Source organism: Rattus rattus, chromosome 6, assembly GCF_011064425.1.
Source record: "Rattus rattus isolate New Zealand chromosome 6, Rrattus_CSIRO_v1, whole genome shotgun sequence".
In the NCBI taxonomy this organism is placed as follows: domain Eukaryota; kingdom Metazoa; phylum Chordata; class Mammalia; order Rodentia; family Muridae; genus Rattus; species Rattus rattus.
In genome coordinates this window covers 6,472,865-6,490,942 of record NC_046159.1, presented here as the reverse complement: position 1 = coordinate 6,490,942, position 18,078 = coordinate 6,472,865, and the positions used below count along the sequence as shown (strand labels likewise).

The 18,078-nt window shown below is 40.8% G+C and overlaps 1 protein-coding gene and 1 pseudogene across 9 annotated transcripts in view; both read left to right on the top strand.

The window, feature by feature from the left end:
- The window catches only part of Caprin2 (caprin family member 2), a 53,572-nt gene extending 46,676 nt beyond the window's left edge, over window positions 1-6,896 (top strand). For 5 of the 9 annotated variants that reach the window (XM_032905438.1, XM_032905441.1, XM_032905443.1 and 2 more), the window contains 4 exons: window positions 1,531-1,716; window positions 3,157-3,257; window positions 4,134-4,197; window positions 5,984-6,552. In XM_032905438.1, the coding sequence (XP_032761329.1) occupies window positions 1,531-1,716; window positions 3,157-3,257; window positions 4,134-4,197; window positions 5,984-6,552 (920 nt within the window). Of the gene's footprint in view, window positions 1-1,530; window positions 1,717-3,156; window positions 3,258-4,133; window positions 4,198-5,983 lie in introns of all 9 variants that reach the window. The other 4 variants (XM_032905437.1, XM_032905436.1, XM_032905433.1 and 1 more) reach the window with 4 other exon arrangements.
- LOC116903112 lies at window positions 1,736-3,134 on the top strand (annotated as a pseudogene).
- Window positions 6,897-18,078: the final 11,182 nt, after the last annotated feature.

The following is an 18,078-nucleotide window of genomic DNA, read 5'->3' as shown; positions in this document are numbered from 1 at the left end:
TCTTAATACAGAAGCACTGGTAGGTTTGCAGCGTTGGCATTGAAGCCCTTAACATGCTGAGCAAATGAGCTGAGCCTCTGGGTGCTTTTTCCTTTAGTGGTGAGGCCCTTTACCTAACAGACACTGTGACCATAGACTTTCTCAATTTTGAATTCTAGTAAGATTTTAATTCATGGCCCAGGGATGTAGTTCAGCTATAAAGTGTTTGTCTAACATACATGAAGTCCCAGGTTTCATCCTCAACACTGGTGTCAACTGGGCATAATGGCAGATGCATACAATCCTAGAATCTGAGAGTTGGACACACCAAGATAAGAAATTTATGATTATCCTTGGCTACATAACAAGCTCAGGACCAGCCTGTGCTACATGAGAGACCCCCCACACACATACAAACATACACACAACTCCCCCCTCCCCCCCAAAAAAAGATTAGAATTTCCTTTTGCTCCTTGATCTGGAATATTTAGCTTGAGATGTCTTACTCTGTAGCCTTAGTGTATCAGGAACTTGAGGTGTAGACTGGTATGGTCTCAAAGCCCAGGAGATTCAGCTGTCTCTGTCTTCAAGTACTGATGTTAAAGGCATATACGTCACCATTCCTGGCCTCATTCTTAACACTTTCACACCTTGTGAAAGTAGGGGCTTTTCTAGGCCATTCTTGCTCTGAATAACATCACAGAAACCTGTGTTTATTTATTATAAGCTTTAGGCAGAGTAGCTAGGCGTGTTCTAGGCTATTCTAACCCAACAATGCTGGCCTGGCCTACTTACTGTGCGGCCTGTGACCTGGCATCTTAGTCTTGCCTGGCACCTCCTTCTTCGTTCACGTCCCAATGATGACTCCCTTGGTCCCCACATGAAATCCTCTCTGTGGGCCTGGGAGTCCTGCCCTTCTCCTCTCCTGCCCAGCAATAGGCTGCTCAGCTCTTTATTTGGCCAATCAGAAGATGGTGAAGAACAGTGTTTTGTAAAATATTGAGTTAGGAGATGCCTCAAAATAATGACACTACAAAATAGGGACTGCCACCAGAACCCTGGGTACAGAAACCCGCACTTGCATACACAGTGCACAAAATGACCTCTCACAGATATGCTATCCATCTGAATTCTGTATTCATCACCCCATCCCACGCTGGCTATGATTCTATATCTGCTTACTGCTAACTCCTTTTCATTTCCTACTGGCCCCCGGAGTCAACCATTCTACTTTATGAGTTTGAATTTGACTGCCCTGCCTACCTCATGTAAGTTGGCATCATATATTGTTCTGTTTTAACTTATTTAATATAACCCCTGTAAAGCTCATTTATACTGTGACATGTGCTAGATTTTTTCCTCTCTACAACTGAGTAATATTCTGTTTCATATACATGCTCATGTATCTTAACTAAGCTTTTAAAGGAAAAATGTTAGATGTTTTGATATGTATTCTATATATAATATATATCAATATATTTTTATATATATTGACAACATGGGGCCTTTGTTACCATTTAATTCTTGGACTCTAAATTGTTTTCTCTTAAGCTGCAGGTTACCATCCTGATGGAACTGTTCAAGTAAGCAATGGGAGCCTTGCCTTTTACCCAGCACCCACGAGTATGTTTCCCAGATCTGCTCAGCCATTTATCAGTAGTAGGGGGGCTCTGAGAGGATGTTCACGTGGAGGGAGGTTACTAATGAATCCCTATCGGTCTCCTGGTAGCTACAAAGGTATGCTTTGAGTCTAGTGTACTAAATTATCTTAATCTATATATTCACCTGACTGAAATTTTACTTCTCTATTGTTCTTGTCATTCCCATTTATAATTGTCTATTAGTAGATGAAAATTTCTTTAACTTATGTTCTTAAGCATTGAGTTAGCTCTCTGGCACTCCAGTACTTTAATATACTTACTCTCTGCACAGACCTACCTAACTTTCTGTCTGCAAAGAGAGGATTAATCCTGTGATTTACTAAAGAAGGGAGGTTGATCAGCCTGGTTTTCATGTGGGATTTTGATTTTCATGTTTGAATTATATTTTTTCTTTTACTGATTAACTTTTAAGATATGTCAAATTAGACAAAGCTCATTCACAGGTTACTTTCAAACTATACTGCAGATAACAACAAGAGAAATTGAGTCCATATAGTGTGGACTGCTAAGATAAAGTTATGGTTCTAAGTATTGTGATGGCAGCTTGATATTAGCTTAATATTAGGTTTTAAGTATCTAATTTCATTAGTCCCATCTTTGCCCAACCACAACTTGTGTTTCAACAGTATTAGAAGTCAGGAAAAAATACTGGGTGTGGTGGTACATGCTTTTAATTCAGCATGTGGGAGTCAGAGACATGTGAATTTCTGAGTGTGAGACCAGCCTGGTCTGTATAATGAGTTCTAGGACAGCCAGGATTACACAAAAAAACCATATCTCGAAAAACCAATGTAAATAAGTAAATAAATAGCCAGCAGAATTATGTGTATTTGCTGCAGAAACATTTTAGTATGTTTTTAGTTACAGACACACTTCTCTTTTGCTCTGGTCCATGGTGCTAGATGGGCAAATATTATGGTTTCTGTACTGCCAGGAAACTCCACAGTGTCTGATAGGACTAGAAGTGGCATGACAAACAGTACAAGAAATGCCAGCCTGCTTGGGCACAGCCTTAGGGGTTGGTCCTTTTGGAGGTGCTTCTCATTCAAACGGAACTGTGCTGGAAAAAGTAGGGGTTGAGGCCAAACAGCCAAATTTTGCTGTTAGAAAGTATGTCAGGGTGCAGCTCATCAAGAATGGCAAGATGGTCACAGCATTCATGCCCACTGATGGCTGCTTGAACTTCACTGAGAAAATGATGAGGCTCTGGATTTGGTCAGAAAGGTCATGCTGTAGGCGATGGTCTTGGAGTCTACTTAACGTTGTTAAAGGAGTGTTTTTCCATTGGCCCTGTACAAAGGCAAGAAGGAACGACTAAAACTATAAAATTTGACAGTGGTGAACACAGTAATAAAACTTCCTATTCTAAAAATAAAAAAACCGAAGAAGCCATATATCTAATGGTGACATTGTAAGAGCTGTCCATTGTTTCCCCTCCAGTTTAACTTGTAAAGCCACAGACTTTACTGAACTTCATTCCCTATCGTTTTATGTATGTTGCTTGTTTATTCATTAGGTTTTGATAGTTACAGAGGCCTTCCCTCAGCTTCAAGTGGGACTTACAGCCAACTGCAGCTGCAAGCTAGAGAGTATCCTGGGACACCTTACTCTCAGAGGGTAAGTAGGAATGGCTGCTGCTACTAAAGTGTGCAACAGTTGTGGGTGTTGGTCGTGAACATTTTTCCTATCATCAAGTGAGGATGGAATTTGAAAGGACCTTAATCATGTTCATATAAACTCATTTATTCTTCCACTTTATAGGAAAAGGGTTCAGAGGTTAAATTTCTTGTTTGTAGTCACACAGCAAATAAATGGGATAAAAATTGGATTGCAAATTTTTTTTCTAAACTTCCAAGCTTGTGTTTCTTACAGTGTTACTACATTGCCTTCAACTTAACTTACCTGTTATATATGGTAGAGTTCATCTTTACAAGTTTAACTGTTTTGTTTATTTGGATTTGATCACTCGGGAGAGTTTCTTCTGTATGTCTGGCAAGACTGATAGGGGCTTACACATTTCATTTTAGCAAACTTTGTGAACTTTCTATCATGGTCGTATTTAGACTAACATACTACACCAGTATTTTTCTTTTAAAACTTTGTTTTATTTATATGTGTGTGTGTGTGTGTGTGTGTGTGTGTGTGTGTGTGTGTGTGTGTGTGTGTGTGTGTAGACACCATGGTATAGAGGTTAGAGGACAATTTGTAGGCATGGATTATCTCTGTCATGTGGATTCTAGAGATTCAGTCAGGCTTGGTGACAACCGTCTTCATCTACTAAGACCTCTCTGTCACTAGTCTTTACATTGATTTACAGTCTCAGTCGTATTGAAGAATTTATGTGCTCTTCTTGAAGATGAATGACAAAGGCCATTGTCTGCTTCCGTGATTACTCAGCACTGTACTTGTTACATGGTGTTCCCTTGATGCTAATTAATTAATCTGTATTTTTAGTTTTCGTGCCAAGTTAAAATATTTGTGTATTCATTTCAGGATAATTTCCAGCAGTGTTATAAAAGATCAGGGACATCTAGTGGTCTTCAGGCAAATTCAAGAGGTAAGGGTACTTACCTGCATAGATCTACCTAAAGCATGCTTTTACTTCACTACATACTGTACCAGCTTCTCTCTATGTAACATTCATCTGCTGAAGTTTTCAATTTCAATGCTAACCAGCATGAAATGAGGCAGTAGAGTATTAGGAAGTGTATGAACACTGTCAGTCTAGTTGTGTATGTTTTCTAAAAAGTGTTTTTTTCTTACATGAACATAATTTAACCTTTGACACAATTTCCTATGCTAACTTGAAGTTGATTCAGAGTGATGACTTTAAAAAAAACCTCTTTTTAGATTTATTCTTTTATTTTATGAGTGTTTTACCTGCATGTCTATCTGTGCACCACTTACATGCTTGGTGGTGCCTTTGGAGGTCAGAAAAAGGAATTAGATCCCTTGGAAATGGAGTTACAGATGGTTGTGGCCCACCATGTGGGTGCTGGGCACTGAACCCAGCTCCTCTGTCAGAGCAACAAGTGCTCTTAACCACTGAACCACCCCTCTAGTCCCCAGAATGATGGCTTTTGAAATGAGTGGTACTAACATTAGTGCAGTGGTAGACTTGAACAGGTAGCAGTTAAAACAGGGTGGCAGTGCACTTGTCAGGATGAGAAGAGACTATTAAATGATCCAGTGTACTTGAAAAAGAATTATGAAAGCGAAAAATTTCAAAGGAAAATAGCCTTTCTACTTTGAGAAAATGGTCTTCATCATATTGAGCAGTGTTTTGTACACACCACCTAAAACATTATTATTTTAGATCAGTGGAGAAGGTTGTGTAGGGTAAAGTGCTTACTATGCAGTATGAAGACCTGAGTTGAGATTCCTGGCAGGCATGAAAAACACTGGGCTTTGTAGCAGTTGCCTATAACCCTAGTGGTGGTGGTGGGGGGCAGGTCTTGGAGGCTTGCCAGGATGTTCTTTTTTTAAGATTTATTTATTTAATTTACATGAGTACACTGTAGCTGTCTTCAGACACACCAGAAGAGGGCATCAGATCTCATTACAGATGTTTGTGAGCCACCATGTGGTTGCTGGAATTTGAACTCAGGACCTTTGGAAGAGCAGTCAGTGCTCTTAACCGCTGAGCTACTTGCCCTTGCCAGGACATTCCATCTAGCTATCAATGAGTTCAAGGGGCAGTGAGAGACTATCTCAAAAAATAAGGTAGCTAGGGACTGAGGAAGCTATCTGTTGCAAACTTCTGGACTTTATATTGCATGCGCATGGGCACCTACACCTACATGTTCTCTCTCTCTCTCTCTCTCTCTCTCTCTCTCTCTCTCTCACACACACACACACACACACACACACACACACACACACACACACACACACATTTTATAACATTTGTAAGTTGGATTGAGAACCAAGCATTTATCTTGGGGCTTAGTCTTCCTGTCAGAACATCTCTGAATGGCTAGTAGTTGGTACTTCTATGTCTTTTAGCTAATCTTAAAGTTTCTTGAGCCTTTTTATATTATTTACTTTGAGTAGAAGATTAGTCACTGGAAAATTAGCTGAATGAGAATTATGGAAGTAAGATGAGTAAAAAATGCCTAACTCTGTTTTTAGTTTTCTGATATTGATGAGAGTTGGTAAGTTACTCAATTTTGGGAGGAGAGTGCATTTTCTTGACTTTACAAAATAGAAAGCAATCAACACAAGATTACCTAGTAGAACATTTTTATTGCTTTCGTTTTGGAATCTTGTATTTCAGTAGTTAATGTTAAATGTCCTGTCAAAGCTAAGGCCTCACTGAAAAACTCACTGTTATTAATGAACAGCAGGGTGGAGCGACTCCTCTCAGGTGAGCAGCCCAGAGAGAGACGGCGAGACTTTTAACAGTGGAGACTCTGGGGTAGGAGACTCCCGGAGCATGACCCCAGTGGATGTGCCAGTGACAAGCCCAGCAGCCGCCATCCTGCCAGTACACGTCTATCCCCTGCCTCAGCAAATGCGAGTTGCCTTCTCAGCTGCCAGAACATCCAATCTGGCTCCTGGAACTTTAGACCAACCTATTGTGTTTGATCTTCTCCTGAACAACTTGGGAGAGACCTTTGATCTTCAGCTTGGCAGATTCAATTGCCCAGTAAATGGCACTTACGTGTTCATTTTTCACATGCTAAAGCTGGCTGTGAATGTACCACTGTATGTCAACCTCATGAAGAATGAGGAGGTCTTGGTGTCAGCCTATGCCAATGATGGTGCTCCAGACCATGAGACAGCAAGCAACCATGCTATTCTCCAGCTCCTCCAGGGAGATCAGATATGGTTGCGCTTACACAGGGGAGCGATTTATGGAAGTAGCTGGAAATACTCTACATTTTCAGGCTATCTTCTTTATCAAGATTGAAATTCAGTTCAGAGAAAACAACAGAGTTTTCTCTAGTGGATCTAAGGAGAAGTAGTCCTTGCCCTGGTGGTTGACGGGTTGAGGAAAGTATTTCTGTTCCTAGGAAAAGAAGGAGGTCCTTACTTTTTTGTTTTCTTTTTATGTGAAGACTTTGAAGCAGAATGATAATTAGCACTAATCTGGCACTTTATAAATTGTGATGTAGCCTTGCTAGTCACACAGCAAATATGTATCGCTTGCACTTAACCCTGAACTGTGTTAATGGTCAGCTTACTGAACTGAATGCCTCAACTTCAGACAAGTTACCATGCCTCGTTGTGCCTCAATAAAAAATTTAAACTGCACCTCCAATTGTTTCTGTTTGCATAAACATTTGATTGAGAGGTAAGAATTTATCACTGACAACTCTAGAATCATTGGGTTTATAGTGTTCATTTAAAAGAAGACCTTTATATTGTCTAGGTCCTTCTAAGGTCACTTTCTCTGATGTGTATCTATCTCTTTTATTAAAAGATGGATGTAGCTGGGCAACGGTGGTGCAAACCTTTAATCCTGGCATTTGGGAGGCAGAGGCAGATGGATCTCTGAGTTCAAGGCCTGGTCTACAGATCAAGTTCTAAGACAGCTAAAACTACACAGAGAAACCCTTTTTTAAAAAATAAACAAAACACCAACCAACCAACCAAGATGGATCTTTTCCACTGGCCGAATTGTATATTGTCCTGGAACATGTTATGACTTCCTTGCCATAGGGCATATTCTCTGTGTAGCTACGTTTTGTTGTCTGCTGTGTGTATTAAAACAAGGCATAGTAAGAGATGCACATGTGTACTCTGTTCTTAGCAGAATGCTGGGTTCAATTGTATAGACAAAGCACTGCGTAACCAAAAAGTTTAGGCTTTTTGTTTATATCTTGTCTCTGCTACTCCTGGTTAACCTTGAGGTAACTATTTTACCTCTAGGATTGAGCTCTCTTTTCCTCCTTCCTTCCTTCCCTCTTGTTTTTAAAGACTATCTTCCTATGTATACAGGTTCAGAGTAATGGGGCAGTTGTGAAATTTACTAAGATACATCTAAACACTTAACACAGTGCCTGGCACATAAATATTATGTGCTATCGTTTTATTTTTTCATATTTTATAGTTTAGATTTAAATCTGTTATTAAATATTTTATTTCTCAGTTTCTATAAGGAGTTATTGTCAGAAGTGCTTTGTTCCTTGTTACAATATTTAGAAATATGTGAAGGACTGGAGAAACATTTTTGCAGCTCATCTGCCAAGGCAGAAACTTGTTTTGGGTTTTGATTTTCAAGTCCAGAACACAAAGTACATAGAGAAGGCACTGATGCTATTAAACAAATGACAGCAGATCAGTGCTCAGAAGCAGCTAGTTTATCAGGTCCACAAGGTCTTTCTCAAGCCTTTAGTTTATTTAGTTTTCCTCATCACCACACAATCAACACATTTACAATATTGTTGGCAACCCTATTCTCTCAGGTTAAGTCCAATTAACAATAGATTTGCTGACTAGGTTATTCCCTAGCCATTGGAACTTCTTATGTGTAACAAGCTGTCCTAGAAGAGATTTGCCTGTCTCTGCCTCCCGAGCTCTTGAATTACAGGTCTTAACGAGCTAATTTGTCAGTTTTCCCTTGGCATTTGGGATGTGAACTGAAATTCTTATGATTGAACAGCAAGCATTTCACCCAATGAGTCATCTGTCCAGCCCAGTTAGGTATTTTAAAATGCCTTCCTTCTTTAATCAGGAAGTTTGTCACGTTCTTTTGGGAAAGTCTGCTCAGGGATTCTGGTTACTTGTGCTATTTTAAGGGATGTTGCCACTGACATTTATTAATATAGTACTAAAGTTCTTAAATTTACACTCCGTGGCTCTTACCAGGCACCATGATGCAGAGTCCTGCTGAGATAGACCCTTTTAGAATAGAGGGGCTCAAGCATAAGCTAAATAACACTCAGTGACAGATAACTTAATGTGGTTTTAAATGTGCACTAGGAACTTTGTAAGACTTATTTGTTGTTTTAAATTAGATGAGATCAGATGCATTCTGCGTGTTATGGCCATAGACTGTTGTGTTTTGAGACAGGGTCACATGTACTGTAGGCTGGCTGTATCTGAGGCTGGCCCTGGACTCTTCCAGTGCAGGTCTTATAGACTTGCACTACCATGCCTGGCTGTAGGTAGTTTTCATGTCTGGGCTATTAGCTCTCATTTTCTCTGTACCATATGAGCCACTAACAGATTGGTAAGTGAACTACTGTCCACAGACAGGGTGTATGGTTGTGTGATACTCTGTTTGGATGGCTAAGGTGTTAAATACTTAAAAAGGGCATAGTGGCAGTGCCTAGATAAATATTACTTTGGTATTTCAAACTGTAAGCACACCAGTTAGTCTTTCCCTGAGCCATAGCAGGACCACCCATGAGACATCCCTGGATATAGAGCTGACATTTTATGACTTACTCTTTATTCCTTTCTCTTACCATGCCAGCTTTTGTGAGTGGGGATGTAGGTTTTCCAGTTACTCATGAAAGTCTCTAGTTGAAGAAACTATTATAACACTCAGCTGGCATGTGCAAAAGCAGCTTCCGTAACCCAGTCCAATCGGATAGTGACTTCCCCAAAGTCATCAAAGCTAGACTCTTAGAATCATTCTTGTCTTCTTATAGTTAACTTTTAATCCCCACCTAACCACACAATTCTGTTGATTATACTCATGAGGTGTTGCATACCTTTCTCATCCATGTCCTATTTTGGCCATCCTACTTCAGATCTCCATCACTCTGATGTTCATTTATTTTCTTCCCTCAGTAGTTACAGATTGACACACTTTCATACTGTATGTTGCATAAGCAAAGACAGAATAAGGTAGCTTTCGGTTAAACAGACTGCATCTGTAAGTTAACACTGGGCATGCCTATGTTTATCTCATGAAGTCCTCATGACAGTTCTTAGGCAGGATAGTCAGGTCGACAAAGGAAGGTCATTTTTAAATGTAGATATCCCTGTATGCAAAGTTATACAAAAAATAGGGATGCATAATGAGCCATAGGTAAATTATAGTTTAAGGCAAGCCGCTTAGAGTGCGATGAGAGCAAAGTTTGAGCTTACAGTTTTATGCTGACTTTTACTGTTGTCTTTAGTTTAATAACATTGTCTTTAATGAATACTCTAATTTGATTTCTGTTGCTGTAACAAAAATTCTGACCAATAGCAACTTGGGGAGGAAAGGGTTTATTTTATTTTACAACTCTAGGTCATAGTCCATCATGAAGTAGGGGCAGGAACTTAAGGGAGGGATCTAGAGGTGGGAACTGAACAAGAGGCCATGGAGTAATACTGCTTATTGGCTTGCCCTCATGGCTCACTTATCTGCCAAAGAATAGTACTATATGTTGTGAGCTTGATCCTTTGGGTTCATCATGTCAGTCTTTAATCAAGAAAATCTTGACAGGCTTGCCTGTAGGCCAGTCTGATAAATGCATTTGAGGTTTCCTCTTTCCAGATGACCTTAGTTTGAGTCAAGCTGATAGAGGGCCAACCAAAGGTAGGGAGATTTTCATGGGAAAATTGGCTTTTAAATTATGTATTTTAAATTATTTAGAGGCAATTAGAGGATCACATGCAGTTGTAGGAAGTAAAATGGATTCCATGAAATCGTATCCAGTTTCCTTTGACAATAACTTGTTAGAAAACTGTAGTCCAATGTCACAGCAAGGACGCCAGCGCTGACAAGACCTCCTTCATTACCACAGAATCCTCCGCTTACATTACTATAGCTCTACCTACTTCCCTTATGTTCTCGCCAGTGCTGATCCATTGACCTTTGAGCAGCTGTAAGGGATTATATATAGACAATCCAAGTTGGTTTAAAGTTGGCACTCTCCTTGTAGCACTCTGCACATCTGTTCAGGTTGATGTGTGTTTCAATGTCTTAGTTCCTTTATGTTCCTATGATAAAATACTCTAACACAAGCAACTTGAAGGGGAAAAGGTTTATTTTAGCTCACAATTCCAAGTTACAGTTCATCCTGCAGGGAAGTCAGCAATAGGAACGTAAAATGTCTAGTTACTTCACATCCATTATAAAGAAACAGAGAAAGGATTCATGCATCGTGCTTAACTTGCTTTCTCTACTCACACATGTCTGCTGGCCAATCTACTCCTCTCAGTCTTCTCCTAGCACTGGAACTTCTCTCCTCCACTTCCTGCCCAGCTATTGGCTGTCAGATCTTTATTATAGACAATCAGATACAATTCTAGATTGCCTTAGGCAGGTAAGGAAGAATGAATATTTAAAAAAAAAAACTGAGACAGGAGATGGGCCTGAATAGAATAGAATAAACAATACCAAGATCCTGCCAGCATTTGGCTCTCTGCTGGTACAGAATTAACAATTGAATATACAGAGACACACCTTCACACACTGTAACCCAACACCCACTGAAGAATAATTGGATTGTTTTCAGGTTTATAGTGTGTAGGAAATACACCTGTCAATAAGCCAATGGCCAATTGTTGAGGTGGGAAATGGGAGGTGTAACAGTGGCAGGAAGAGAGAGGACTCTGGGGAATAGTGAGAGTATAACAGAGATCCAAGAGAGCCATGGAAAATGAACCAAGGAGGTGGATGTAAACCAACAGGTCGATAAACTCAGGGTTATGCTGAGGAGATGTGAAGAAAGCAGCAGGCAGGACTGAAGGAGAAGTAACTAGCTGCTCAGTAGACAGGATAGCTTAAAGGGTTAGATAAGTTACAAGCTGGTCAGGGAATGAGCCAAAGATTATGGCCAAGGCACTTAATGGTAATGAGTCTCAGAGTCATTATTCTGGGAGCTGGGGCTGGGAAAGGAAGAATGAATTTAAAAATTATTTTAACAGGTGGCACCCAAAGTGGAGTGCCACCTACAGGCCTAGATTTTTCTCTAAATCTACTTTATTTAGGGTTCTTAAATGGTTCAAACTCCCTTCTAATCCACCAACCAGAGGTAGGGGAAAAGGAGGTTCATAGGGAAAGGCGGTTGTGGACCTGTTTAGAAATAGTTCTTTGGGAGCAATTCCATTCTTTGTCAGAATACTAGCAGTCCAGCCCAATAGCAAACACCAAACACGAATCAGTAGCAGCAGCTCAGTCCAGCAGAAACTGCAAGGTTCTGCTGCAGTGGCAGGAGGGGAAGCAGCAAGAACCAGCTGCAATATTACGAGAGGTTCTTTGGCGCCTTTCGCTCTATGAAGTGAAGACAAGCAAAGAAGCAAGCCCAGCAAAGACCAGAGAAGCCCAGCCAAGTGTTGCAAGGTGTCACAATGCAAGAGCGTCCTTTAACTGTGGGGGTCCACTTTCGTTCTTTCCAAACATCACCTTCTGCTCAAGTGTCTGCTCCAGTAAAACATCACACGCTCTCTCATGTGTCTGCTCCAGCAAAATATCCTCTCACAAGACAACTTCCAGGAAAAAACGTCACAATTGAGTTTCCAAAGAAACCAGAAATCTCCACTTCACCATGTACAAGTTTTCTTCCCTCTCCCTCCCTCCCCCTCCCCTCCTCCCCTCCCCCCTCCCTCCTCCCCCCCCCTCCCTCCCTCCCCCTCCCCCTCCTCCCTCCCTTCCCTCCCCTCCCTCCTTCCCTCCCCTCCCTCCCTCCTCTCTTTATTAAGATGTTTCCTCTGTCAGCCATGGCTGTCCTGAACTTGCTCAGCTGACCAGCCTGACCTGAAATTCACTGAGATCCACCTGCCCTTCCTGTGGGTGCTGGAATTAAAGGTGTGTACTGCCATGCCCAGCTTCATGTACGATTTTTTTTTTTTTAATAGCTCTCAGCTCTAGAGCAAATGCTTAGAAGTGTAACTGCTAGCCCATGTTTTAGATTTTTCTTTTTCTCTCCCTTTTTTAAAATCTTAAACAACTAAAGTTTAATTGTGAGACTTTAACTATTTAGCTTTTAATTTTTTCCTTTTATTGGATATTTTTATTTACATTTTAAATGTTACCCCCTTTCCCAGTTTCCCCTCCAGAAACCCTATATCCCATTCCCCCTCCCCCTGCTTCTGTGAGGGTGCTACTTCACCCACTCACCCACTCCCTCCCACCTCCCCACCCTGACATTCCCCTAGACTGGGGCATCAAGCCTTGACAGGACCAAGGGCCTCTCCCACTGATGCCCAACAAGGCCATCCTCTGCTACATATGTAGGTGGAGGATGTAGGTCCATCCCTGTGTACTCTTGGAATGGTGGTTTAGTCCCTGGGAGCTCTGGTGGAGGGGGGTCTGGTTGGTTGATATTGTTGTTCTTCTTATGGGTTTGCAAACCCCTTCAATCCTTTCTCTAACTCCTCCATTGGGGACCCCATTCTCAGTCCAATGGTTGGCTGTGAGCATCCACCTCTGTATTTGTCAGGCTCTGGCAGAACCTCTCAGGAAACAGCTATATCAGGCTGCAGTCAGCATGTACTTCTTGGCATCCACCATATTGCCTGGGTTTGGTGACTATATATGGGACGGATCCCCAGGTGGGGCAGTCTGGATGATCTTTCCTTCAGCTTCTGCTCTATACTTTGTCTCCATATTTCCTCCTATGAGTATTTTTGTTCTCCCTTCTAAGAAGGTCTGAAACATCTACACTTTGGTCTTCCTTCTTCTTGAGCTTCATGTGGTTTATGAGTTGTATCTTGGGTATTCTGAGCATTTGGGCTAATATCTGGTTATCAGTGAGTGCATGTGTGTTCTTTTGTGATTGGGTTAACTCACTCAGGATGATATTTTCTAGTTCCATCCATTTGCATAAGAATTTCATGAAGTCATTGTTTTTAATAGCTGAATAGTACTCTATTGTGTAAATGTACCATATTTTCTGTATCCATTCTTCCGAAGAAGGACGTCTAGGTTCTTTCCAGCTTCTGACTATTATAAATAAGGCTGCTATGAACATAGTGGAACATGTGTCCCTGTTATATGTTGGAACATCTTTAGGGTATATGCCCATAGCTGGGTCCTCAGGTCATACTATGTCCAAATTTCTAAGGAACTGCCAGACTGATTTCTAGAGTGGTTGTACCAGTTTGCAATCCCACCAACAATGGAGGAGTGTTCCTCTTTCTCCACATCCTTGCCAGCATCTGCTGTCACCTGCTTTTATGATCTTAGCCATTCTGACTGGTGTGAGGTGGAATCTCAGGGTTATTTTGATTTGCTTTTCCGTGATGACTAAGGATGTTGACCATCTCTTTAGGTGCTTCTCAGACATTTGATATTCCTCAGTAGAGAATTCTTTGTTTAGCTCTGTGGCCTATTTTTAAAAGGATTGTTTGACTCTCTGGAGTCTAACTTCTTGAGTTCTTTGTATATATTTGATATTAGCCCTCTATTCAGATGTAGGATTGGCAAAGATCTTTTCTCAATCTGTTGGTTGCTGTTTTGTCCTATTGACAGTGTCATTTGCCTTATAGAAGCTTTGCAATTTTATCAGGTCCCATTTGTCGATTCTTGATCTTAGTGCATAAGCCATTGGTGCTCTATTCAGGAAATTTTCCCCTGTGCCCATGTGTTCAAGGCTCTTTCCCACTTTTTCTTCTGTTAGTTTCAGTGTATCTGGTTTTATGTGGAGGGCCTTGATCCACTTGTACTTGAGCTTTGTACAAGGCAATAAGAATGGATCAATTTGCATTCTTGTACATGCTGACCACCAATTGAACCAGCACCATTTGTTGAAAATGCTGGGGGTTGGGGATTTAGCTCAGCGGTAGAGCGCTTGCCTAGCGAAGCGCAAGGTCCTGGGTACGGTCCCCAGCCCCGAAAAAAAAAAGAAGAAAAAAAAAAAAAAAAAAAAAAAAAAAAAAAAAAAAAAAAGGCTCCCCACTAGACTGGCCTGGGGGCTGGCCTGTGAGACATAGGGGCTGGAGAGATGGCTCAGCGGTTAAGAGCACCTGACTGCTCTTCCAGAGGTCATGAGTTCAATTCCCAGCAACCACATGGTGGCTCACAACCATCTGTAAAGAGATCCGATGCCCTCTTCTGGTGTGTCTGAAGACAGCTACAGTGTACTTATATATAATAAATAAATAAATCTTAAAAAAAAGATAAAAAAAAAAAAAAAAAAGAAAATGCTGTCTTTTTCCCCACTGGATGGTTTTAGCTCCTTTGTCAAAGATTAAGTGACCATAGGTGTGTGGGTTCATTTCTGGGTCTTCAATTCTATGCCATTTATCTACCTGTATGGTATGTACCAATACAGTTTTTTTTTTAAATCACTATTGCTCTGTAATATAGCTGGAGGTTAGGGATGGTGATTCCCCCAGAAGTTCTTTTATTGTTGAGAATAGTTTTTGCTATCCTTGGTTTTTTGTTATTTCAAATGAATTTGCAAATTGCTCTTTGTAACTCTGTGATAAACTGACTTGGGATTTTGATGGGGATTGCATTGAATCTGTAGATTGCTTTTGGCAAGATGGCCATTTTTACTATATTAGTCCTGCCAATCTATGAGCATGGAAGATTTTTTTCCATCTTTTGAGATCTTCTTCAATTTCTTTCTTCAGAGACTTGAAGTTCTTGAAATACAGATCTTTCACGTGCTTGGTTAGAGTCACCCCAAGGCATTTTATATGATTTGTGACTATGGTAAAGGGTGTCGTTTCCCTAATTTCTTTCCCAGCATGTTTATCTTTTGAGTGGAGGAAGTTAATTATATATCCAGCCACTTTCCTTAAGTTGTTTATCAGCTGTAGGAGTTCTGTGGTGGAATTTTTGGGGTCACTTATGTATACTATATCATCTGCAAACAGTGATATTTAGACTTCTTCCTTTCCAATTTGTATCCCTTTGACCTCTTTTTGTTGTCTAATCACTCTGGCTAGGACTTCAAGTACTATATTGAATAGGTAGAAAGAGCATGGGCAACCTTGTCTAGTCCCTGATTTTCATGTGATTGCTTCCAGTTTCTCTCCATTTAGCTTGATGTTGGCTACTGCTTTGCTGTATACTGCTGTTACTATGTTTAGATAAGGGCCTTGAATTCCTGATCTTTCCAAGACTTTTATCATGAAGGGGTGTTGTATTTTGTCAAGTGTTTTCTCAGTATTTAATGAGATGATTGTGTGTTTTTTTTCTTTGAGTTTGTTTACAAAGTGGATTATGTTGATGGATTTCCATATATTGAACCATCCCTGCACTTGGGATACAGATCTTTCACTTGTTTGGTTAGAGTCACCCCAATCTGGGATGAAGCCTGTTGTTTTGTTTTTTTTTAAGATACTGATCAATTATTTTCCATAGTGTTTGTTACTAGTTGGCATTCTGACCACCAGTATAAGTAATCACTTCTCTGTATCTTTACCAGCATTCAATGGTGTCACTGTTTTTTGTCTCCTCTCTTTATATTGAATAACTGCTATCAAGTCTTTCCCTGTTCAGAGAATCTCTTATGTACTATAAGGTTGCATCGCTTGTAAATAAAAAAACCTATGGCCTATAGGAAAGGGTAGAATAGAAGGTGGAATATGTAGTGGGTAGAAAGGATTCTGGGATAGAGCCAGGCAGGGATACGTGCCCTGAATGTGGAAGAGGTCAGAAGCAAGGGAGCAGAACAAAGGTAATCTGCCGAGTGGCAGAATTTAGATTATAATAACGGGATGATTAATTTATGAGCTAGTCAGGGAATGGTCAGAGTTTATGGCCAAGGTCTGCAAATATAATCAAGTCTCAGGATTGTTACTCTGGTGCTTGGGGCTGGGAGAAAAAACTTGCACTTAATATTCCCCCTATTCAACAATCTCCTTTAATGAAAACATTTTGGTAGACATAATAGGCATTGGAACACACTTAGTTTAACTAACGAGAATGTGGCTAGAACTCTGTCACTCGTCTGTTAGGATGATGCTATTGCTGTGAAAAGACACCATAACCACAGCAACTCTTAAAGGAGAACATTTACTCAAGGGCTTGCTTACAGCTTGAGAAGCTTAGACTGTTAGTATCATGGTAGTGAGAGTGGCAGACTCGGCACGCATGGTGGCGGAGAATAGCCGAGAGTTACCTTCTTATCTGCAGGCAGAGAGAACGAGACTAGGTCTCAGAATGGACTTCTGAAATCTCAGAGTTCACACACTTCCTTCCATTAGGCCTTACCCCAATCCTATCAAGCAGTTTCACTCTCTGGTTAACTAAGCATTCACATATATAAGCCTATAGGGGTTGTTCTCATTCAAACTACCAGTTAGCGTTTTAGACGTTCTGAAATAACTCAAGCAGAGTGGATAGAAAAGAATGGGAAAAGAACCTAGGATAGAATCCTAAGTAGAATCTGTGTGTGAGTTGGGAGATAATATGGTCAAAGAGCTAGGAGTATACTTTGTAAAGTGATCCTGTCTGTCCACCTCTTTCTTTGTTTCTTTGTTTCATTCATTCTTTCTGACAGTCTCACTTTATAAGTCAGGCTGCCCTTGAACAACCCTTCCCCCACCCTCCCTTTTCACCTCCTTAGTGCTGAGATTACAGGTGTAATACTCAGCAACAGACTTTAAAAACAAAGGTACTGGAGAGATGGTTCAGTGGTTAAGGGTAGTGGCTGCTCATCCAGAGGATCTGGGTTTAATTTCCAGCACCCACATAGTGGCTCGCAGTGATCTATCCATCTATAACTCCAGTTCTAGGGGAACTGACATTTTCTTCTGACCTCCTTGGGTACTGTGTGCACAGACATATGTGCAGACAGAATACTCATATGTGAAATATGAAAAAATTAAGGGTAGTGGCTGCTCATCCAGAGGATCTGGGTTTAATTTCCAGCACCCACATAGTGGCTTGCAGTGATCTATCCATCTATAACTCCAGTTCTAGGGGAACTGACATTTTCTTCTGACCTCCTTGGGTACTGTGTGCACAGACATATGTGCAGACAGAATACTCATATGTGAAATATGAAAAAATTAGTAAACAGAATAAAGAACAGAGACAACCAGAGGGAGACAACTTTCTGAATTGAAAGAAAAAAGCCTCCTCCGTATGGTCTCTAAGGGACCAGTACTGATCTTTACTTGTCTGTTTCAGTAGAGACAAAGCCAGAAGCATGGGGACATCTGCTTGAATCATGGATAAAAGAAAAGAAAAACAGTGAAGAGCATTCTTTACCACAAATGCTAAAAAACAATTAAGAATTAGCCTTTGTGGTGGTTTGACTGTGCTTGCTCAGGGAGTGGCACTATCAGGAGGTGTGGCCTTGTTGGAGGAGGTGTGTCACTAGGGTTGTGGGCAAGGAGACCCTCCTCCTAACCATGTGGGAGCCAGTCTTCTGTGGCTTTCAGATGAAGATGTAGAACTCTCAGCTCCGCCTGCACCACGCCTTCCTGGATGCTGTCATGTCCCCACCTTGATGATACTGTACTAAACCTCAGAACCAGTAAGCTAGATCCAATTAAATGCTGTCCTTATAAGCATTATCTTGGTTGTGTCTTCACAGCAGTAAAACCCTAACTAAGACATCATTAGTTAAGGTTTTAAAGTTATTCCTTTTTT